Source organism: Ambystoma mexicanum, chromosome 8 (genome assembly GCF_040938575.1).
Source record: "Ambystoma mexicanum isolate Mex_15411 chromosome 8, UKY_AmexF1_1, whole genome shotgun sequence".
In the NCBI taxonomy this organism is placed as follows: Eukaryota; Metazoa; Chordata; class Amphibia; order Caudata; family Ambystomatidae; genus Ambystoma; species Ambystoma mexicanum.
The window spans coordinates 1,295,049,516-1,295,074,630 of NC_090929.1; the positions used below are offsets into that span (position 1 = coordinate 1,295,049,516).

Genomic DNA, 25,115 nt, shown 5'->3' on the forward strand with positions numbered 1-25,115 from the left:
TGCTGTTGAAAATGCCACACATCAGTATGCGCTGCAAAAAATAACTTTGTTAAAGGAGGTTTATAGTCCTTTCATATGTTAAGGGAAATTATTAATAACTTATATACAGTGCTGTAATATTCCGAAACATGTTAACTTATAAAAGCAATTGAAATTCAGTGAAAGAAATTTGTTAAAAGGGATGTTATGGTTGCAAGGCAAAATCGAAAAACCTGAGAAATTCTCCAGCTATGGTAAGCAATGCAACCATAATTCGCACCACCGCCATGAACTGCTAAGACTACCACCCAGGATATCAAAGATGACATCATTGATGACATGACTGATGGCATCACCTATGACATCAATCCCGATGGAAAGTCCCTACAAGGGGTACTGTTTAGAGTGTTGCTAGCAGCATATTAAGGCTGACTGGGAGGCCTCTCATGAACTCCTCAGTGTCTCACAAAATGTACTTATTGAAACAGAAACGTTCTACTGAAGTGTTGTTAATACAGTAATCTAATAATAAATGCACATATGCAATGGCTGCAGCCTGGAACATAGAAGTAGAGTATTTTTAGTATGTTTGGCCAGTAGAATCTTAAGTCCACGCCTTTCAGAATCGTGACTATTGTCAAACTTGGAGTTAACAGCTAACAATACAAGAATTACTACAGACATGTGTTAGTACACAAAATATACATGGAGAGTATCAATGCATACAAATCTGAGGCACAAATAGGGAAACTAGGAAGGAGTAAACTAATACCATGACAGGAAAATGACACTAAGATTAGAGTTCATCATCATGTACACAAATTGTATTGTGTTTCTGGGCCTGCTTATTGTTCCATGTATGTTAACCATGAGCCCAGGCCAACCATTACAGACAGTACCTTTAGAACATAGTACAAGAAGGTCTACGTATACAGCACCTTTAGAGTTTGTGTATTATGTTTTCAATGCAGTATGACCAGATCAGGTCCTATCCTTAAAATGTGTAATGTCACTAAACAAAAACAGCTACCCCGGATATGTGTTGTCATCGATGATGCCATTTGTGATGTCATTTGTTATGTCATCAGTGTTAGTTTTAGCAGTGTATGGCAGTGCCGCGAGTTATGGGTGCATAGCTTACCATAACTGGCAAATTTCTTTGGGTTTTCGATTTTACATTGCAAACTTAACAGCCGTTTTAACAACGCATTTTTCAATGAAAATATAGACTGCAAACTTTGGGGAAGATTAGTTAAAAAAATGTTTATTAAGAAAACATAAAAACTAAAAATGTTGCAGCCTAGTCCCCATTCATTTTCCCATAGACAAAAAAGGTCAATTTTTCCCAGACTGCACAGCCCAAACCGCTGGATGAATTTGGACTAGGTGTGAAACAACTTGGTCATGAAGCGTTGACTGTAGGCCTTATCATGGTTTGGGGTTATTACACCCAGTAGTTTTCTAAATATTTGATGAATAAAGGGGTACCCCCTTCTCCAAACTAGATAGCTATATCTCGGGTAAATTGCCAAGAAACCGGGTGTTTATCAATGAAGCAACCAGCATCTTTTTTTTTCCCTCAATACGAGGGATAGCCGTAGCTATAGCTGACGCTATCGGAAAATGAAGCGCAGAAAGAAAGCCATTTGCAGGTCAAAAACATTCAAATGACATCAGGCTAGACGTGTGGGGAGTCAAGAGGACACCAAGTGAAATTTGGAAGTTAGAGTGGGTCTAGGGACTGAGTTTGCAGCACAAAGCATTTCTGTAACCTCTGCTATCGGAAGAATAGTCACGAATAGCTGACATTTCATAGAAAACTGCGTCACAGAAACAGCAAGAGTTGTGGGGGGAATGGGAGAGGGCAAGGGAGGTGAGGAGACCTTCAGCGGAGTGAGGGGAGCTGGAACACAAGGGTGGGGGCACTTGGTGACGGCCTGAGGGGGTCAAGGAAGCATTTTTGGGTTTTGCTGTTTTTCCCGATAACTGTGGCTATAAGGACTATAGATAACTGAGGGTTTATGTAGTTCTGTACCTGTGGCTATAGAAAAAAACCTTAAGACAAAAATATATATTTTTGCAGTGATGTCGGGGGAGAGGGGGCGGTAAGGGAGGTTGCAAACTCACTGGCCAGGACCAACTCTGCTTAGCTTCAAAGCAAGGAAGGTGCTGGCCCCCTCAGGCCATGTTGTCTAAGGTCGGCCCCTTCTTCTCTTTGAAGCTAAGCAGGGTCGGTCCAGGTTACTGCATGTTTATGTTTATGTTTAACATTTGTATAGCGCAACCGGGTACCCTAAGGCTTAAGGGCGCTGTGAAACGTAAAACAATAAAACAGAACAATGACAGAAGACAAGGCCAAATCCATGAATTGGCTGAGAGCGGGAGTCGTACAATGACAGGGTCAGGTGTAAGGCAGGGACGATTTATGCAAAAAGTGCAGTTTTCAACCCCTTCTTAAAAATGTCCGTAGATGAGGTGGTCCTCAATATAGGTGCAAGAGAGTTCCATTTGAAGGGGGCTGCCGAAATGAATGCTGAGTCCCTGGATTTTTTTGTTTTCAGGCGTGGCATCGCCAGGGTATTAGCATTATCCGATCGAAGGGATCTAATGTTGTTTTTTACAATGACTAAATATTTCAAATAAAGGGGCATAACTCCATGTACACATTTGTGTGTAATAAGGAGAATCCTTATTGGATGGAAGACACTCCACAGTCCCGGATGCTGTGTGTTTCCTTAGTTTTTAATATCTCATAACATACTAAGAAAGCACACAGCATCCACATTATTTTTCAAACCGTGCTACTGTCAGTCCTTTAAAGTATTGCACTTAGAGACAATTTTGGACCTTTTGCTGAATTGCATTCTGAAATATGTAGTCTCACAGTCAAGATGGGGGGAATGATTCCACAATGGTACACCTTTAGCCTAACATAGTTCTATAGGGATTTATATATTTGAATGATACTATGATAGGGGTACATTTCAAGTTATCTTTATAAAGCAGAGTATTGTTGAAAACCAGACATGGGGGTGAGGAGGGGGAAAAGACGAGAAGGCAAGTAAGTCATGAGTATTTGCCCAGGATGTGGCAAGGGAGGTTGCAATCCTGGACACTCATGCAGTTATTTTTTCACCTGATTGTGGCTGATTTTCAGGGCACAAGTAAAGGACACATGTGGGTGGGCAGCAGAACTTTGTTTTTCTCCAGAGGGTAGACGCAACGCCTTGGGCTTTTTTGTGGTTGCCAAGCTTGCTCAAGTATTTCACTGCCAGGATTCCTTTCAGGTTGTTATGTTCCCAATGCAGACACCCACAAGCACTTGTTTTGTATTAGGATTTTGTTTTCCAGGGAATATTTCACTACAGATTGCTGGGTTTAAAAGGTGAGCACCTTTTATACTTTGCCAGCATATTTATTGGAACATTTCCTCTCTCAGGTTATTTTTGTGGTGTTTATTACTTTTTTCAAAAAGTCCAATGCTATTTTGCCTTGTGCACTTTCATCTAAGGGGAAGGTCAATTTAACTACTTTTGTATATTTCACTTTCAGATATATGTTCACTTACTGTGTGTATATCCATAGGCGCCAGCTTTTGATTTTCGCTATGGGGGCAAAATTACCTGGGTATATGTTATTCTTGCAGCCAGTGATTTTACCTTTTCCATGCTGCTTAAATGCAGGTAGTTGGGGTTGTGCAATGTATCACAACAGTCATCAAGAAACCGGCCATACAACTAGGGGCTTGTGGCATGCTGCTTAAACAAAGTGTGAGGTCCATGGCAAATAATGTAATCTCACTCACATTGCCTAAAAGCATTGTGAGCTCTCAAAGCCTGCCATGTTTTATACATAACAATACCACTGTCAAAACAGGTCAAACTCAGTCAGTGATTGTTAAACTTGTTTGAGCAGTGGGTTGCAAGTGTTTTAAAATATAGAGTGGGGCATGGCTAGTGGTCTGGTAGTGTTTTAAAATGGACAGTGGGCACGGCTAGGGCTCTGACAGTGTTCTAAAATGGAATAAAAAGGGCAGAGCTTACTGGCCATGGCCAAAGACCATGGCTAGGGGGCTGGTAGTGTTCTAAAATACACAGTTGGAGCAGACTTTGGCTATGCCCGCTGCCCATGGCCAAAGGCCATGGCTTTTGGTCTGGTAGTGTTTTAAAATGGACAGTGGCCAAAGGCCATGGCTAGTCTGGTAGTGTTTGGCCATGGCCAGTGAGGTGGAAAAAATCTATGGAATACCAAAACCCTTGAAATTCAAGGAAAACACATGAGTGGCAGTGACGTTAGGGTGGGAACTACATGCAACAAAACCACTGAAATTCAGCTAAAGCCACCTTAACTTTGCACCACACATTGTGCAGCCTATGACCACAATGATGACATCACTGATGGAATCACTGCTGACATCACTGTTTGCATGAAATATAATACCACTGATTACATCTGTGATGGCATCAGACATTGTTATGTTATGTTGTTAAATGTATAGAGCACACGTTCACCGGAGGCATCTTGGCGCTAAGTAGCTCATTAAAGATAGGACACTGGAACACTAAAACAAGAACGTTTTCACTGCTCGCATAAATGCAAGACGGTTTTTTAAAACTCTAACCTCGCGTGTCATAGAGTTCCACAGCTTGGAGGTTGCTACTGAAAAAGTGCGGCTGCCAGTTCTAATGAGCTTAAAGCGTGGGACAACAAGTGAGAAACCATCTTGCGAGTGGAGTGCGCCGGGTAGGGACATACACCTGAAATTTGGCACAGAGAAATTCCGCTCCTTCGCTATATACAGCCCGATGAACCATACATTGTGATTTGAACTCCATACGTTGCTTCACAGGGAGCAAATGGATGGCCCGCAGAATTGGTGAAATATGTGTGCCATAGGGGGAAGCAGTGGCAACTCTAGCTGCCAGATTTTGAAGTTGCTGGAGGCGTTGAATTAGATACAGAGGCTGGGCTAAATATAATGAGTTACAATAATCAAGGTGGCTTACTACCAGTGCAGAAACCACCTGGCATGGAGATGCTTGGGAAGAAAAGGAAGAACCTTCCTCAATATAGCTTAAAAAGCATGCCTGGCAGGAGGCCACCACCTGGGCCACCATAGAAAGAGAGGAAGAAAGTTTCACTCCTAGGTCCCTAACAATAGTTACTGGGATAGGGAAAGGTCCAAGTGTAGAAGGCCAAAATGAGGGGGTCTACAGGGCAGTGGCTGACAGAGGGCCAGCCACAAGGGCCTCCATCTTATCCCGATTCAAGCATAGCCAGTTCGCAGCCATCCAACACCACAGGGCCTCCAGACAACTTCTAAATCGAGATGTGTCAGCATGCAAGAGGTTTAGCTGGACAAGAACCTGTGTGTCATCTGCACATGCGTAACATTGGAAGCCATGTGAGAGCATGAGGCCCACTAAAGGTTGCATGTAAACATTAAAAAGAATGGGAGATAAAGCCGAGCCCTGCAGGACCCCACATGACTAAGAGACAGGAACAGAATGGAAAGGAAAAAGAGAAAGTACTTGTGTCCTGCCTGACAGAAAATAAGAAAACCATGTCACCACTGTGCAGGCAATACCCGCTTGGGCTAGCCGTTCCAGTAGGATGGAGTGGTCCACAGTATCCAAATGCTGCAGATAGATCTAAAAGGACCAGTGCCGCCGCTCCACCATGATCAGCCAGCCGCACCAGTTCATCCAGAGCAAAGACAAGCACACTCTCATTGGCCTTGCCTGGACGGAAGCCAGTTTTTTAACGAGCTGAAAAACAGTGTTTTCCAAGAACTGACTAAGCAAAGGGGATATTACAGACTCAAGGAGTTTCATAAGAAAGGACCAAAGAGAAATAGGGTGGAAATTAGCAGGGATGGCAGTGTCCAAAGAAGGTTTTTTGAGAACCGGCACCACCAGCACTTGTTTCAATTTCACAGGGATCAAGCAGGAAGCACAGGAACCATTAACCACCCTGATAACCCATGTAGCAACAAAAGGCAGGACTTCCTTCCAAATGTTCAAAGGAAAAGGGTCCAGGGGGATGCTGACTTAAGTTTCATGGTTGCTTGAAGAATGTCTTGTTCATAAAAGACAGGAAGGGAGGAACAGGAATGAATAGCCGTCACGTGAGGAGAGACATTCTCGGTGCGTGTCATGGCAGATATACTCGCCCGAATATCAATAATTTTCTGTACAAAAAAGATAAAGAATCACAGAGAGCCTGCGAAGGTACTACAGTAGAGGAAGAGTTATCAGAAGAAGAAAGAGAACGTACCAAGGAGAATACTTCCTTAGGTTGATTTAAGGCACCAGCCTCCTTCTCTTCATAGTAAGCACATTTGGCCTCCCGGGTGGCATTATGGTAGGTGGAAGATGCAGCGTAGAACAGTAACCTATCAATTGGACAATAGCGCAAGCGCACTGACACTCGGCTTATCTACACTTGAGCCGCAGAGTCCTTAGATCATCTCACAACCGTGGCTGTGACTGCTGTTTATGAGATTTAACCAGACGAATCAGGACCATCTCATCGGCACAAGAGGTAGCTGCTTGAACAAGTGCAGACAGGTCAGCTGTAGGAGCCGATTCTACTATCACAAGAAACAGGGCAGCCAAACAAGCATTATGAACTGCACGCCAATTACGCCAGGGAATTTGCACTGAGACAGCTGCTGGACGAGTCTCCTCAATGGTAAAAGGGACAACATGATGCTCTGACCAGATAATTAGAAATCTAGGATATATCAACACTAACGAAGGATAAGAAAAGATGAGGTTAAGAATATTACCCAATTGATGGGTAAATAGGATTGTGGACAAATTGGACGTAGCCCAAGTCCTCCATATTTTCAGAGAAATGGGTCAGAGATAGCTCTGTCTGTTTAGCGCCAAGGTTAAAGTCACCAACAATCACCAAACTGATGCAATCAGATCCAAGAATAAAGATCCAAAAAGAGAGTCATATTGCGGAGGGCGATAGACCACTAATATGTATAACACAATCTTAGTTGGAGGTATACACTGGACAAGCAAAGCTTCCATTTTTATTGTATGTGACAATGGGAGAACAGTCAGTTCAATATGAGACTTATGGATAATAGCCACCCCACCCCCTGGATGGGTGGCAATACAATCCACATGAACAATGCAGAAGTTATCTGGGAGAAGACGTACTATATCTGGCCCTGAGGAGTCTGTAAATCAACTTTCTGTTGCAAATAGCAAATCTGGATGGTGATCCACAATGAGATCATGACATGAGGCAGCATGGGCGAACCAAGGAACATGCATTAATAAGGAAAAAGCATAGATAATCTCCAAGAGGACATGAAGTAAGTACTGTTGGGACAGGAAGCTGACATGGCTATCACATGAGTATAAGCTTACCCCATGATTACATGTAGACCCGCCAATGGTTGCAGACCATGTCCCACCCTTCGCCCAAACACGCCCTCTGCGCTGTCTCATCTGCTGGCACATTTATGCCGGTGAAAGGTCACGTGTCTGTCCTCTACAAAAAAGTGAGGAAAGACTCTGTGACCTAACAACAAATGAAGCACTGAACACAAATGAAAATACAATAGCCCTAAAATAAGGTAAAGATATTTTGGGAAAGAGGCGGATACAGTTCATAAAAAACAATTATCAGGCAGCAACAAGTGACACCAGCTTCTAAAATAACATTTATGATGTAGCTAAACAAAGCTTTGATTAACTAAATAACATTTTAGGCTGTGGACTTTGCCATTGCCAAGGCTGTGGGCACAGTGCATGGCCAAAGGCCATGGCTAGTGGCTGGTTAGTGTTGTACAGTATGCAGTGGGCACGGCCAAAGGCCGTAGCAACTGGCCATGGCTGAAGGCCATAGATAGTGGCCCCTTAATGTGGTACAATACACACTGAGCACAGCCGAAGGCTAGGACCGTTGCCTGTGGACGAATGGTTATTGCTAGTGGCCGATGAGTGTTGTAAAAATGTAGTGAGCATGACCCAAGTCCATGGACGTTGGTCATGGCTGGAGGCCATGGCTACTGCCCCTTAATGTGTTATAATATACAGGGGGGATGGCCAAAGGGTATGGCCACTGGCCATGCAGGAAGGCCGTGGCTAGTGGCCCCTTAATGTGGTAAATTATACAGTGGGCATGGCCAAAGGCTGTGGGCACTAGCCATAGCCGGTTAGTGTTGTAATCTAATCAGAGATTCCATCAGTGATGTCCTAGATGATGTGATTAGTGATGTCACCAGTGATGTCATCAGGGATGTAATCTGTGATGTCATCATTGTGGTCGTAGGCTGCACAACAGGGGGCACAGAGTTAAGGTGGCCTTAGCTGAATTTTAGGGGTTTTGTTGCATTAAGTTTCCACCTTACCGTCCCTGCAACTAACGTTTTTACGTAGAAAAAAAATATATCTACTAGCTGTTCCCGGCATAACATATGACATTCTAGCATATCTTGAACGTCAAAATCGGTCAGTAATTCATAAGGTCGCTTCTGCACATCATCTTAAATATCAGAATTACCATGGATCGCTTCCAGGAAGGGGGTGTAGGTCCCTGTGACTTATTAATGCTCATTGAAAAGGCTAAACGTACAGGTAACTGACTTCTTTTGAATTTAAAAGGCATGTTTGTATCAGATGGAATGAGAGGTATGCGCGGTATAAGAACAGTTTCTAAGTTGAATCCATCGATTACACGGGCAACTATGAGGTGTCTTTGTAGATGAATAATTGTCAACCTTGTTTCCATGCAGAGTCCCTGTGTTGGCATAAGATTGCGTACTAGCATATTTACAGCACCTACTTTCAGATTTAGCTCGTGAGGAGGCATTCGTTTTACAGTGTTTTGCTCTCTTTAGAGATTGAAATGTTGATCCGGTAATTAACTGTTAAATGACACTCAAACCACCGTACCCTGTTTGAAGAGAAGTGGGGGTGGAAAGAAGTAACTTAAAATTATTCTGAATGTTTGCGAAGGGAAAGGTGATCATGTAGAACCATGCTCATTCTGTTTATTAAAATGATAGCTGTTGTTGAAGTGGAAGGGCACACAGAGGTGCACTTTGCCACTTGGACAGCAGAGGGCAACCTAACACTGATGAATTGCATTTGTTAAAATGATAGCTGTAGTTGAAGTGGAACCTAACACTGAAGAACTGCATCAGATGAGTACAGAAACATACCTAAACGATGTATGATGACAAAAAAGTTATAGTGGATTTAAAAAGGTTTGAAACAAACCCTTTCACCTGAAATGTGAAAGGAGGAAAGTCCATTTGAGCCAAAGCTGGCAGGAAAAGTCAGTGATCCACAGCGCTTGCACTCTTAAAGAATTAAGGAAGGAGCCCAAGGCTGCAGGTGTCTGGGGGGGGTGGTTATACTGCCAGTATACTACCACTGAGAAAGTACAATTCAAACAACAGCAGGTCCCAGTCACACTGCGCCAAGAAGGTATGCAAAATAAGAATTGAAGTCCAAAATGTATTAGGGAAAGGGACAGCCTGACACGTGTTTCGAGCCTGAAATAGCTGTTCATCTGAGGCTTGACTTCAAAATTGCAAAAAAAAACTCTAATTGCAGAGTGGGGGCCAGAGCCAAGAGAGAATCCCTAATGTTTCGCAATTGTGGTAAGGCTGTACGGACGGAGGCAGTTTCAGCGGGCCAAGGCACGCTGAAGCTCTGTTATTACTATTGACGTCCGTACAGCCTTACCGCAATTGCGAAGCATTAGAGATTCTCTCTTGGCACTAGCCCAATTAGAGTTTTTTTTGCAATTCTGAAGTCAAGCCTCAGATAAAGAGCTGTTTCAGGCTCGAAACACATGTCAGGCTGTCCCTTTCCCTAATAAATTTTGGACTTCAATTCTTATTTTACATACCTTCTTGGCGCAGTGTGACTGGGACCTGCTGTTGTTTGAATTGTTTATTTGAGCCAAGTCACCCATTCCACAACGCCACTTAGTAGCTATCGCAGGAAGTTCACCTCCAGTTCTGAGCACAACAGCAAGGCATTGTGGGTATGCAAATTAGCTCAAGTGCAAACCTTTTTCTCCAGGATATTGCTTTGTCTAAGAGGGCAGTGCTATTTTATACATAGCTTAATCAACCCAAGACAGACAGTTGCAAGGCTGCCAGGACAACTACATACCTGGTTTCACCCTTATTAGGGATCATCAGTAGGTAGAGCAATGCAAATGTCTGTCTTGGGTTGATTAATCTATGTATAAAGTAGCACTAACCTTTTAGACAAAGACAATGTCCTGGAGAAAAAGGTTTCCACTTGAGCTAATTTGCATACCCACAATGCCTTGCTGTTGTGCCTCAGAACTGGAGGTGAACTTCCAGCGATGGGTACTAGGTGGCATTGTGGATATTACAGGGCCTGCGGTAGTGGCCCTGTAGTTTTGGTTATCTTGCTCAAACTAAAGGAAGAACACTTTTTGCGCAGCTTACAACTTCAGCCCCCCTGAATGAATCCTCACAAAACTTTTCAAAAGTATATGGCCCCATCAGATTGATCTTGCAAAGTTTGGTGAGGTTTTGTCGGGGGGGGGGGGCAAAGTTATAGGGTGGCCCAAAATGTGTGGTTTTCCCCATAGACGCAATGGAGAAAGAAATGTTGATCACTCCTACAGCTCTAACTGCTGTACGGATTTTCACCAAATTTGCAGCAGGAGCGGTGGCTTGATCCCAAAAGCGTGCTTTTATAAATTTGGTGTAAATCCATCCAGTAGTTTTTTTGGAAACTACCAAAAAGTAGGAGGAAAACAATTAGTGATATCTGGGTTCGGTCCGTGGACGGGTCTCCAATTGGCCCAGAGGGCGTTTTGAGGTCTGCGGACATCGGACTTGCCCACTGATTGGATGGTGACAAACGTAAGGTGTGTAAGATTTTTGGAAACGCCCACCATGTTGCATTCCAGGACATCCGCTGGTGTCCACAAACATCGCAGTAAAACACAACATTGAGCTTGTCAAACTTATTAAACAATCTTTGGGGAGGTGAGGGGTGATGAGTATGGGATGGGATATGGCCTTTAAAAGCCAAAAAGCTGGCAAATTTCTTCTCCTAAATCCGCAAACAGTTTGCGGGTCATTCCTGTGATGTTCGCGAACATCTCAGATGTCCAGGGGCATCTATGCTTATTTGTGCATTACAGGGGTGGTGAAAAGCAGTTTTTGGATGGCTTTTAACTTTGACGGCAGTCAATGAAACTGTATGACATTTTTGAATTGTATTCTAGACATGATTCTGAATGGTTCTGCAAAGTGTGGTGCTGTTTTGTTAAGAGGGAACAAAATTAGAGGGGGGGGGTTACAAAATATTGTAAAGGCTTATAAATGTGGTGCCATTTCAGGAATCTGCACAAAAGTTTGCAAACAGATTTTAGATCTAGATAGAAATGTTTTTGCAAAGTTTGGTGGAATTTTGTCAAGAGGTGGCTAAATTATAGGAGGAGCCTCCAACTCCCTCAGGGTCAATCGCTTCTCTAAGCAACGAGTTGGTGGGAGATCTCTTTCCTCAGCTAGGGCCTCCCTCTGGAACAGCCTCCCTGAAACCTGAGGAGAATCATCTCCGGTTCCGGAAGCACCTCAAAACCTTTCTCTTTGCTTCTGCTTTTTCTCCTCCTCTCCCCTGCTGACCCCCTGGCTGAAACTGCAATGGTTATCTGGCCACCCTCTGAACTCAGTGCCCAGGTCCCCTCCCCTGCAAGTCGCACACCTGCACGGCCTTCCTGGCAACCCCACACTTGGGCACTGTTTTCTGTATCCCTACAGTCCCTCTACCAGCACTTGACACCTGATGCCTGCACTTACCCCTGCACTTGCCACCTGCTGGCCTTACTGTTACTTATTGTTATTTATTCTTTTTTGCCCCATGTGCTGCACTGTCCCCTCCCCCTTCCCACGCACTTGCGCGATCTGAATAACGCCTGGCCTAGTAGGATCATTGTCTGTCCTCCCTCTGTTCCCCCTCCCTTGCCTTGTCGCGCCTTGTAACACTTGTGTATAGGTGCGTTATAAATGCCATATCATATCATATCATTTATAACTTTGTTGCTGTTTGACGAATGTTGACAAAAGTTTTAGAGACCCAACTTTGGATGTTTGTGCAAAGTCCGAATGGATATTGTCAAGTGGGGGCTAAGTTCTATGACTATTGTATGTACGTACACGTTGACACTTTTGAAATATAAAACATGGGCTGATTTCCAGCAAACTCATGTAAGGAGTATTGGCAAGGACCTGAACGCAAGGTTTTGCAAATGTGTGCGTGTTTTATTTTTTGACAAGCATCATAATGTAGGTAGAAAAAATAGTGATATACCTTTGGTGACTGAGGTATAGCCTGTGGCCAGATTGTCCGGGTCGTGACATAATGTCATGACTGGGACAACCTGGCTAGTGGCCATGACCACGAGGGACGACCAATGGGAATAAAGTGGCCTTGTCAACCAGGGACTGTCTATGTGGTAACTTTTTTTAAAATTGGGATAGATTTGAAAGGGGAAAAAAAATGAGCTTGTGGTAATATGGTCATAGGGTTCTCTCTTTGCATTCTGCAGGCCGCCATGGGAAAGGGAAGAGGGGCTCTGTACGGAGCCCCGTCTTCCCTTTCCATGGTGGCCATCTTGGAAAAGGTTTTTCCTTCCTGCACTGGGAAGCCACGTGCATCCCGGTGTAGGAAGGAAAACCCCCCCTTTTTTTTTTTAGCAGCCTTGGGTACCACTTTGGCAACCCCGGGTGCTAATGGCCTTCATCCCCCATTGCAGTGGCTGGAACGGGGGATAACGGTCCGCAGCCCTGGTTATCCGCCCCCTCTTTGCTTGGCCCGATAATTTGGGCTGGCGGGCCGTTATCCCATGTTCCATTCCCTGGAATGGGGGATGAACACCACATTATTCTCATTAGCATAACACAAAATGCTAATGTAAATGTTGGAAAATCTTATTTAGTCTATGTACTTTGCTAAGAAATGTAAAGTAGATGGAGTCTATACGATTTTTTTCAGTTCTATTTTTTAACTGTGAAAGGTGCTTCCTAAAGGAACCTTTTCTTTTTTTTGCAGGGGAGCTTAGAACGTAAGGTGGGGAGGGAAATGAGGGAAGAGGCAGCCAGCACTAATATGGAGGGGCAGGTGGACAGGGGAAGATGTTGCACATGTGTTACATCTTAGGTAGGGCGCAGTGTTTTCCATGCTCCTTGATTTCAGCTTCAAAAGCTCTTAGAAATTGCTCCCCCCTGTAGAGTGATGTGTTGCAGTATATACCGATGACTGTTGTCCTCGAAAGATATGGATCAACAGGCTCTTTTATTGCTTGCAAGATTTTGTGTCCCACAGAAGTAGGCTGTGTGGTTACTGTTGTGTCTATTTGATGTATCTTTTTGGGTGCAGTGTGAATCAGTAAAGGAAGATGTGTTATATCGTGCCTGAGTGTGTTTGTAATGTTTATCAGTAAAGGAAGGAGATGTGTTGTGATGTGCATGTGAAAGCTGGTGATGTCATGTGGAGTGTTGCCTTGTGAATGTCGGAATGTTTACCCAAGGATTCCACACCCAGCCAGTTAGAGTTCCCCAGCCTGGGTGATGGGAGCCAGTGTTAGGTCCTGTCCACTTATGTAGATAACTTCATGTAACTGTGACTTAAGTACTTGTAATAAACATATAAGTAATCCCAAGAAGCCTGGAAGTCACTTTACAACATTGGCGACGAGGTGGTCTTAAAAAGAAGAACATGCGAGCAAGAAACTGAAGAAAGTGGAAGAAGCCTGCTGCTGGGGGTGCAGGAAGAATTTGGAAAAGAAGGACAACACTGCCCCAAAACACAAGTAAGACCCATCACCCAGGGCACCAAAAGGGAGGAAGGAAGCTCTATATAGGAAGGATAAGATACCCATAAGGTGGAGGGAGAGCTGGGTCCTGGGGCTGAAGAGAGGAGCATGGCCTTTAAGGGAAGCTCAAGAAGGGAGCTAGGCCTTTAAGATTGAGAAATCTGTGTGAAGAAGTCAAGCCTGTTAAAGTAAAACCAGCAGTGTTGTCTGTTAAGTGAAGATAAAAGGAAGCTTAAAATGATACCTGGGCCCTTAAACTGAAGAAGGAATCCCACCCCATTAGTTTAAGAAACCTGTAGATTAAACAAAGCTCGTAGTGAAGATGACTCCCATGAGAGAGGGAGGAGCTAAGGAGCTGCGGGCAAGAGAAGACAGCTGATGCCATGACCAGCAGCATCTCTTTGTGGTAGGAAGGTGTTCCTGGGGTATGGCGTGCTGGGTGAAGCTGTCGCCTGTCAGAGGTTGCATTGCAAGTGTGAAGTACTGAGGGGTGAAGACGAAAGCTCTGTAGTGATGTTTCCATTCACCAGTCAAAGTATCATTCCCCAGTCATGCAGCGCAGGGATGTGATGCTGTTTACCCTCATATGAAACCGAAAGTAAGATTTGGGGAAAGTATGAAGCCCAGTAAGCATTCTCCCGTGTAGGAGTGTAAGTCTGCTTTGAGTTCATAAGTGGGACTTGGAGAAGGATGTGAGACTGCGGACAGTGAGCTGAGGAGTTCCCCAACGAGCCACTACAATGTTAGGGAAGATTTTGAAGTGACAGTCTGGAGTGAGCAGCGAGTACTGGCTCTGCATGTCCCAAGCGCAATGTGAACTAAAGGTTAGACCCAGGCAGCGCTAGTCTGGTAGCGTATGCTCAGGGAAAGGGATGCAGGGAAAACTGCCTGTGTGCCACTTTGCTTTCAAGGATCAAAAGCGGATCGTGTTTTGGATGAAGTGAACCGTTTTAAAATATTGAAGTTGAAGCGTGACATGCACTAGGTCGAGGTACGTGGTATGAGTGACGTTTGGCTTATGAAGATCAGCATTGCCCCGAAGCAGAAGTGTGACTGGTGACATCACAGCTGGTTTAAGGGAGTTGGCGATGCCATAGAACGCCAGATTCAAGCATTATGTTCATATTAGAATGCACTCACCATGACAGATTCCAGCCGGTAGCCAAAGTCATTAACCGAGGCAGGATGAAGAATAAAAAAAATGATGTTATGAGGAAAGAACCCAGCGACATGCATTGCTGTGCACAGGAAGAGGAGAGCTGAAGGCATTGGGCCGTAAGATAAGTGAATAAGCCTAAGTGCGTTGTGGGGTGAGAGGAGAGGCCCCCTTACGAATCATCTTCACAGTGTGCCTACGATTTTATGGGTATTATCCAGCTGAAAGATGTAGAGCGCTGCTGAGCACGTCGGTGAGTCAGAAAATCAGACAGGAATAAAAGCGCAGTAGGAAATCCGAATTCCACTATAGGATTTATCAAGGATGTCATTATTGTCATCATGAGTGTCGTTCCTGGTGAAGGGAATGCGACAAATTTGGGTTATGGTGCATCAAGGTGCTGTGACTGCAGAGGAGGCACAAGGACTGCATTTGAAGTAATGGCTGCAGTGTATCATTTTATGTTTCAGTGATTATGATGGTCACAAATCTGGTCTTTCAGAAGATAACGTTGGACATTCAGGAGCAGCAACGTGTATCCTTTAACTGTTTTTGCATTAAGTTTGTTTTACCAACCTAGTTTTGTAACAGATTAAGGATTGACAAGCATGGGAGGTGCACGAGAAGTTTGTGTGTGGATATATGCATGCAGGAATTGAGGTTCAAATCTAAAATGTATTGGATTTAACACATTTGAGGAATTTTAGGTTCAAACGGACTCATTTGGACATTCTGAACATGCACAATATGCGTATGCATTAAGTTTGTGGTACCAACAGAGTTTTGTAACAGATTAAGGATTGACAAGCATGGGAGGGGCATGAGAAGTTTTTGTGTGGATATATGCGTGCAGGAAATGAGGTTAAAAGTTACATTTATTAGATTTAACACATTTGAGGAATTTCAGGTTCAAAAGGACTCATTTGGACATTCTGAACATGCACAATATGCGTAGATGTGAGCAAATCAGTAGCAGGGTGGGAGAGAGGTTGGAGAAACCATTGAGGGATTGCAGGGTAGGCTGCAGCCAACATGGACATGTAGGAATAAATGCGCATAATTTCTTGGTTACGCCATAAGGGCTGTGTACGGAAATGTCACTATGAATTTGAGTTGTTAGGCAGTGTAGACACAAGTGTTTGTGGGTGTGTGCCACGAGGTGCAAGAACATAGTTTATCAGAGTGATTGTGGGTGAGTGCCACAAAGATGCAGGGTGGTACATAAACTTGCCAAGGATTTTAGGAAATGTAATTATATAGTTTACTATTGCTTTAATGGTGAGAAAAGAAGTATATATATTGTGCAACATGGATTATTAGGATGGTAATTTTTGCAAAATGGTAATGCAAAATGTTGTTTTATGTGACTCATGTATGAAATGGGTGCACATGGGTAAAACATGTGTTTTGCTAAGAGTCAAAGAGGTTGAGTGTTGGGTAGCACCCAGAATATGTTTTGTATGTGGGTGAAAGTGCCACACAGGTTTGGAGGTAGCGGCTCCAGTGCATATGTAAGTATGAGTGTGGTTGAGTGAAACCACAGCTGTATGGGTGGTAGCGCCGCCATTAATCTAGAAAAATGTGGTGAGTGTGCCACAGCGGTCTGGACGGTAGTACATCCAGTTGTGCAGGGTAAAGGTGGTGAGCCTGCGTGCCCATTTGGTTATGTTAGAGGTGTGTGTGGTTAGGAATACTACAGGAGTTGTGGAATACCACAGGTGTTGCTGGGAGGTAGCGCCTCCAAGCATACTCTACTTCCCTTTCAAGCATTGTAGTGAGAATGTATGTGAGTTGGGAGGTAACATTTACAAGCATAACAGTGAGGATTTATGTGAGTTTTCATCGCTCCATAATAAGATGCATTCATGTTCCCTCATTGTTCCAGTGTGGCTTTATGTGTGTAGATTAGGAGATTAATGCGGAGTACCACTCTCCATTAAAAGGCAGGTTTTAGAGAGATGCAAGGTTTGGGATGTTATGAAATAGTGTAATGGGTGAAGTGAGGTGAGAGCAAGAGTGAGTCAGAGAAGATGTGAAATGGGGCAGCACCCATAGTGTGTGTAGCCTGTGGATGTGCTACAATGAAGTGAGGAGGTAGCGCCTCCGTGACTATAGTGGAGGTAGCACTTCCGTGAGTACAGTGGAGGTAGCGCCTCCCACATGAGGAGCATGAAAGTATTTTTGGAGGTAGTGCCTCCGCCAGAGTATTTGGAGGTAGTGCCTCCACCAGTGAAGTTGGAGGTGGAGCCTCTGCCAGTGTATTTGGAGGCAGCGCCTCCTCCAGTGTAATAGGAGGTAGCACCTCCACCAGAGTAGTTGAAGGTAGCACTTCCGCCAGTGTGATAGGAGGTAGCGTCTCCGCCAGAGTATTTGGAGGGAGCGCCTCCGCCAGTGTCATTGGAGGTGGCGCCTCCGCCTGAGTATTTGGAGGTAGCTCCTTCACCAGTGTGATTAGAGGTAGCGCCTCTACCAGTGTATTTGGAGGTAGCGCCTCCGCCAGTGTAATTGGAAGTAGCGCCTCCGCCAGAGTATTTGGAGGTAGCGCCTCCGCCAGTGTAATTGGAAGTAACGCCTCCGCCAGAGTATTTGGAGGTAGCGCCTCCGCCAGTGTAATTGGGTAGCGCCCCGCCAGGGCCCCAGTGTAGTTGGAGGTAGCACATCCGCCTGAGTAATTGAAGGTAGCGCCTCCGCCTGTGTAATTGGGGGGTAGGACCCCGCCAGAGTATGTGTAGGTAGCGCTTCTGCTTGTGTCATTTGGTAGCGCCCTGCCAGAGTATTTGGAGGTAGCGCCTCTGCCTGAGTAATTGGAGGTAGCGCCTCTGCCAGTGTGATTGGAGGTAGCGCCTCCGCAAGTGTATTTTTAGGTAGCGTGTAGCGAATCTGCTAGAGTATTTGGAGGTAGCATATCCACCAGTGCGATTGGAGATATCACCCCAGATGCTTGAAGGTGTAGGTGGGTGTGTAGGGTTAGTGGCCTACAGAAGTAGGGAGAGTGTCCCTAAGAATTGATATTCCCCATGCTGGTGATGGCTGTGGAAAGGAGGGGAATATGCTGTGGTGTGCTTGTCTTTGTGTGTTGACGTTTGAGAAGAAAGGAGATATGTTGTGTCTATTTGATGTATCTTTTTGGGTGCAGTGTGAATCAGTAAAGGAAGATGTGTTATATCGTGCCTGAGTGTGTTTGTAATGTTTATCAGTAAAGGAAGGAGATTTGTTGTGATGTGCATGTGAAAGCTGGTGATGTCATGTGGAGTGTTGCCTTGTGAATGTCGGAATGTTTACCCAAGGATTCCACACCCAGCCAGTTAGAGTTCCCCAGCCTGGGTGATGGGAGCCAGTGTTAGGTCCTGTCCACTTATGTATATAACTTCATGTAACTGTGACTTAAGTACTTGTAATAAACATATAAGTAATCCCAAGAAGCCTGGAAGTCACTTTACAACAGTTACTGTATTGGTTGAGCAAGATGAGGTGGAGGAAGACAACCTACTACTTGCTAAGAAAGGAACAACCCTTCTAAGAGCATTGCGGTGGTTGGATTGTGTGGCAGCGCATGGAGGTGGTCCTGCAGGAGTACTATCCAGGTAGTCCGCGAGTGCATTTCACTTTGGTAGCTTTAGCCTTTCGTACATTCCCAACTGTAGTAAAGAACTGCCACACCCATGATTCTCTCTTAGGCACTTCCTCTACCTCATGTTCTTGGTCCTCTTCATTGTGTTTGGAAGTACTGCACTTTTATTGTTGTGTAGGTCCTCCAGCTGGTGGTGTTGGTGGCTCTTGGGGAAGAGGGATGGCAATAGTTGATGCCATTTTTAAGATAAATAGCAGTTTTGCTAATATTCTTCCAAATATGTGCCCTGTACTAGATCGTTAATGTATAATGAGTAAGAATATGTGTAGGAGCTGTGCAAGAGGAACATTTTGAGCTTGAAAGTTCGTAGATCAGTAAAGAGGTGCAGTTCCAAACTGTCCGTGAAGCACGGACCCGATCGCTAAGTGCCGACGCGTTCACGAACACGTCATCATGCCACGCATGCGATCACGTGCCACTGTCCAAAAAGTCTGTTTTGCGAACGTCAACAAACACAAAAACAGTGGAAAAAAGTTGAAAAGTGTATAGGAGTGCTAGAAATTATGCTAGAAGGTCGGAAATTGAGTTTTAAGGTGACACTTTGTAATTGGACAAAAATATTGATATATTGGGGTAAGTATGATATTAGTAAGTTGTAGGAAATTAGCATGCACTGGTAAAAACCCATGAAATTCACTAAAAAAACATTGCTAAAGGGTTGTTATGGTTAATGGGCGCTAATAAAAACCTATGAAATTCATTTGAAAAACTTTGTTAAAATGATGTTATGGTTAAGTTGCACTAATAAAAACCTATGAAATTCAATGAAAAAACTTGTCATTCATGACATCTCAGATGTTCGGGGGCATCCATTGATAGTTCTAAAATTTTGTTGCCGTTTGATGAATCGGCAGAAAAGTTAGCAGAAAGAATATATACTCAACCTTTAATGTTTGTGGAAAGTGTGAATTGATTTTGTCAAGATATGGCGACGTTATATGACTATTTTTGTACGTACATTTTGATACCTTTCAAAAAACTAGAACATGGATGGATTTGCAGAAAACCTGTTGGAGGAGGATTGGCAAGTACTTGAAAGCATGGTTTCACAAATATGCCTGTGTTTTATTTTTTTTAAACTGTTATAACATAGGTACAAACAATAGTGATAAACTATTGTTGACTCTAGGCATAGCCTGTGGTGGCCATGACCCAGACAATCTGGCTAGTGGCCATGACCATGAGGGAGTGGCTATAGGGTTCGAGTGGGCATGGCCACCAGAGACCGGCTATGTGGGAACGTTTTTCAAAATCGGGATATGTTTGAAAAGGAAAAAAAATTCTGCTTGTGGCTATAGGCTGAAGTGGTGGATGGGATTGTAGCAAATATTCACTAGGAGCATCAGCAAGCATGGTTTTGCAGATTTGTCCTGTGTTTTTTTTGTAACTGTCAAAATGTAAGTACACAACCCAGTGATATAACTGTGGTGCCTGGGCAATGGGTCTGGCCCTCAGCAAGGATAAATTTGTACTGTAATTTGCTTATTGGGGAATGCGCCATGGCCGAAACCGTAGGTTTGGATGGGAGAAAATAGTTTGCTTGTGGTTACAGCCTGAAGTGCTGGACTGGATTACAACGAACATGTGCGACAAGCATCAGCAAGGATCTGAAAGCATGTTTTTGCAAATTTGTCTTGTGTTTTATTTTTCAAAAGTGTGAGAATGTAAGTGGAAAAACTAGTGATACAAATTTGGTGTCTCAGCAGTGGGCCTGGCACTTCGCAAACGTGCACTCTGATTTGCTTATTGGGGAATGTGGCATGGCGGAAGCTCATGCCCCATGGATTTGAAAACTGCCCATAACACCAGAGAAACAGCTATTTTTTCCGAATTGGGAAGCAGCCCTTGTTCTGCAAAATAGGTTTTCGCAAGAAATGTGCCAAAAAAGTAAGTAATTTGTGTCTGATCCAAGACACTATACAACCAAAAAGAATCTACTTGTGTCTATAATCAATACAATTCTGGAATAAACAATTTAGGAACAAGATAAATGGGTTGATGAATAAACAAGATTTTTGTTAAACAAATACATGTTACAAAAAAATACAAGACGACACAAATCCGAATTCGGGAAAAAAGAAAATACTGCTTAATTCACAGTGGAGCAAAACAGACGATTTGGGTAATCTTGGCCCTGATTCTCAGATTGCTTCTGCAAATGGCAACATAAAAGTCCTCCTGCTAGATCTGCTTCTAAGGGCAATGTTTACTACCATTTTGATATTACAACAAGTTAATAATATGATATTGCTGTACACTTGTTTCAGTACTTTTGTCCATGTTTCCTTGTAGATCCTTCTTGTATGGGGCTGTGCTTGAAAAATCTAAGTCAAATATTGTCCAGAAAGGCAAATTGAGCCAACAATGCAGTGAGTACCTTAACTGAACTCTTGCTCAACCAGTGGACATGAAAATTAAAAAAATTGTTCCTTTTTTCCTCTAATCAAAACTGTATTTATTTTACGCTGCATATTTTTTAAAATATATATATATATATATATGCTTTGCACTGGATCCTGCGTAGCAAGTACAAATGTTGGCTTATAATACATAATAGTATCACATTTTTTATGGTGCTTCATACACAATTTTTCAAACTTTTTCCACAAATATCCTTTTATTACATTTCTCAAAACAATATATACATTCCTGACATGTAACAGCAGTGAGAAGTAGAGTACCTTTTCACCTCTTGTGTACAGAGCATGGTGTTAATCTCTCCAACAGGTAGAATTGTATACATCTTAATGAAACAAAAGCAACAAACAACCCCTTCCCACCTCTCTCACCCCATTCCGAGCGTAGCCTTGATTTCCTCTCCAAGACTGACGTCCTTCTATACCAGGTATCATTTACAAGTGCTCTCCCCAAGCGTATCACCAAATTCTCAGACCCTGCCAGTCATATATTTTGACATAAAAGGGAGCCATTCCTGATGAATATTATGACTGGTTTCATCAATCATGTGTTTAAAAGATTCTTTGTAAAAAAAGGTTGTTGCTTGATTAATACATTCTTATTTCTTTGGAGCCTTTTCTCTCCTCCCTAAGTTAACCCTGGTCGCCAACAGCAAGTATCATATGACTCAGCAGAGTCAGTTGTCCCTCCTCCTTATCCAAGACAAAAAGAACCAGAAGAGGTTTCAGGCGTCTGCTCACACCATTCAGTTCATGCATCTAGGATAAAACTTCTCTCCAATGAGTGGGGATATGGGAGCAGGACCACCACATTGCCAGTATGCGGCGTGGGAGCCACGGCCTCTCCAACAATATGAGCAAGTTCTGGGTACATCTTGGCCAGCCTTTCCACTGAGAACTAACACCTATGCAAGAGTTTTAAAACATTGAGTTTGTATTGGGGTGTTATGGAGTCCTGTTTGACTGATCTTCCTTGACCATAGTTCCTCTCCCATATCTCTACCTAAGTCTCTGCCTCACTGCATCCTACTCTGAGGGTTCAAACAATTCTGAAGATAAGATTGCCTAGTAAGGCCTTGAGCTCAAATCTTTTCCATTGTTCTGGCTAATGAGGATCCTCTCAAGGTGCGAGGTGCCTCGCTAGATTATTCTCCCCTGCTTATCACTATTGGCCCCTTTTAACAGAAGGTATAAGAATACTGATAGAGGACCAATATTTAGGAGGTCCTGCAGTTGCTGAATAAGTCTGAACTTGCCCTCCTCCCATGGGTAGGCTGCCCTCTCCAGTCCTCCCTTGTACTAGTGTTGGAATCTATTAGTGTCTGAGAACAGGTCTCTTATCGGTGAAGCCCAGACAGCACTTCATGGGGAAGACCATGTTGACAACCACCTTGTGTCACTCCGTTACCTCCATAAATCCCAGATGACCTTCAGGACAGGGTGTAGTAAAATCCTTTTTGGTATCCTATTCCTGGGGACCTATAACCATTCACTCAAGGAGACTGGTGAACACACTGTTTTCTATCAGGACACATTGTTTAGTGATGTGAGAGTCAAGGTGGTCAATAATGACCCTCAATTGTAAAACCCTGACATATGCATGAAGGTCTGGTAAAACGATCTGTCCACTTTCCCTAGGAAGAATATGAGTGCTATGTGCAATTCTGGGTCTAGCCCCAGCACATCGGAACTCTGTCAGTGGCTTTTATGAGTTCTAAAATAGGCTATGGGAATTTGAGTGGGGAGCATGTGAAACGGGTATAACAATCTAGGGTGTATGTTCATCTTGATAACATTAAGTCAGGCCATCCATGACAGGACCAGTTTGCTCCGTCTTTCTTCAACACTACCAGTTCTGGTTGGGACATTTCTTGGTAGATATTGCCAATTGGGTTGGTTAGCATTACACCCAGGTATTTGATATTGTACATGACATATAGAAAGTGGGAGCCAGAAATAAATTCTGAAGCTAGAGCTGAAATCTCCCCATAGGGAATACAAATGACTTAAAGAAATTGAAATTGAAGCCCCACTGTAACTATATTGGTTTAGTTCTTCTGTTATTACAAGTATTGTTGCAGGAAGGTCTTGGAAATATAACAGGAGGCCATCTACGAATAGGCCATCTAGGTTGTAATGAGTAATTTACGACTTGAATATAATTCATCCCTCCTCAATTTTGCTGCCAGAGACTCCATCACTAGCACATAAAGAAGCGGGGAAAGAGGTTGGTCCTGATGAGGCGTAATCAGACATGGTCAGTCTCTGCAGGGGTATGGTCTCTGATTCGGTTTCGTTCACTACAATTTTAGCTACAGTTGTAGAATATAGTTTATAAAACCAGTGTAACCAATCTTTCCCAAAGGGGTCGCAACTGTGACCCCTGAGATCTCCCTCGCTACCCCTGTGGTCTCCCTTGCTACCCCTAAAAATAAATAACAAAAAAAAACATATTCTTTTTTTTCTTCTTTTCCTTTTTTCTTTTTTTTTTTTTGTTTAATGCAATCTCCTGGGCTGTGTTCAGCGCCATGTGGTTCTTTGCTTCTGGAGTGGCTAGCTTTCAAAATAAATAAATAAAAAAATAATCATAAAAAATAATCATAAAAAAATAACTGGGGTTCCACAAGTCTAACACTGTCAACAGTGACCCTAAATAAGAAAGAATAGAAATACCAAATAATGTGTCTTTCTGGAATTTTACACAGTAATTGCTAAACTCATTAAAGGTTTATTTCAGGCACACTTCAGGGGGTGAGTCACTGATTTAGTCTTTTCTTAAACACCTCAACTCAACCTTTCATCCTACTGAGGTCGATAAATGAGTACCAACACAGGTTGGGTGATATTGCATGTATATTTTTTTCTATATAAAGCGCTTAAGCATAAGTGCTATATAATAACACATCATTATCATTTGGCCATGGACGTCTTCTTGCATTCAGTTATTTGGTATATGGGCCTATAAACAATGATCTAAATGATACATATGGCGAACTATTCTTGTATGAAATGTATATCACATTATAATGATATGGTAACCATATTTTTCATAGTGTACTTAGGAACCATGCTATGTGATGCCACTTCCTGTTTTGTCAAGGGGTGAAAAGGTTGTGTTCCCTCGCTTCCCGTGATATCACTTTGGGGTGGGGTCAAATAACATCACTTCCTGTGATGTCATCAGAGGTCAAGGGTCGTGTGATGTCACTTCCGCTACCCCTGGCATTTTGGTGAAATGACGTCCTTGCTTAGTACTGAGACGAGGAGGAAGTGCAGAGCAATACCGAATAGTCATTGGAACCACTTTTACCAGTCTAGTGGTTAGTGAAAATTGATTGGAAGAAACAAGATAAAAACCGAAGAACTTGACAGCTTGTCGCGAGAGCCAGGACTATCTCGACATGTAGTCGGGTGCTGACTGGGATGGTGAGAATAGGGAGAGAGAGTCTGAGGCCGGTCCAGGATGCATGGACCGCACAACCCGGAGACGGACTAAGACTCCAGGTGCCCCAGAGAGCCGGGAAGCATGAGAGTGTGAGACCAAGCTACCTCAGAAAGAAGGAAAACTGCAGAGCCACCACAGTGTAAGGGAATCTCCGGGAAGATACTGGAGACCCGCAAATGAGTCCAGCTACTTCAAGGGAGCCAGTACTCGCGCAAACCCCAAAACAAGGTACGCAGGTCACTTTGAAAGCACTGAAAGCTCAATGAAGTGGATGTAGGGTCCAGAAGGCTGGGAAAGGAGGATCCGGGACCCTAACACAGTGGAAAGGAAACAAATAGGTACATGTATGTGTACTAACGCTTGTCAGGGGAGTAAACCAAACCCACTGAAAGGAAAACTAAAGCTTGAATTGCAAGTCTGGGACTCACACCCAAATAAAGAGAACTGGAAGTTGTTGGACAGTTCAAACAGTACTTGGAAGGTTAGTGAACCAAGTCTGAATGATTCAATACAGCCTGAGAAATGTTGGGAATGAGGGACGATCGCCCCAGACCCCCAACCGCTTTCCGATGAGGCTGAAACCTGAAATTGATCACTAGGGTCTCAGGGAGGTTACAAGGGGAGGCAGGTGTCGGCAGGGACCATAATGTG

The 25,115-nt window shown here is 43.5% G+C and overlaps 1 protein-coding gene across 3 annotated transcripts in view; it reads left to right on the forward strand.

The window, feature by feature from the left end:
* CFAP46 (cilia and flagella associated protein 46) overlaps positions 1-25,115 on the forward strand; it is a 2,698,259-nt gene that overhangs the window by 2,014,551 nt on the left and 658,593 nt on the right. For all 3 annotated transcript variants that reach the window (XM_069611407.1, XM_069611408.1, XM_069611409.1), the window contains exon 48: positions 20,895-20,971. In XM_069611407.1, coding sequence (XP_069467508.1) covers positions 20,895-20,971 — 77 coding nt within the window. The remainder of the gene's footprint in view (positions 1-20,894; positions 20,972-25,115) is intronic.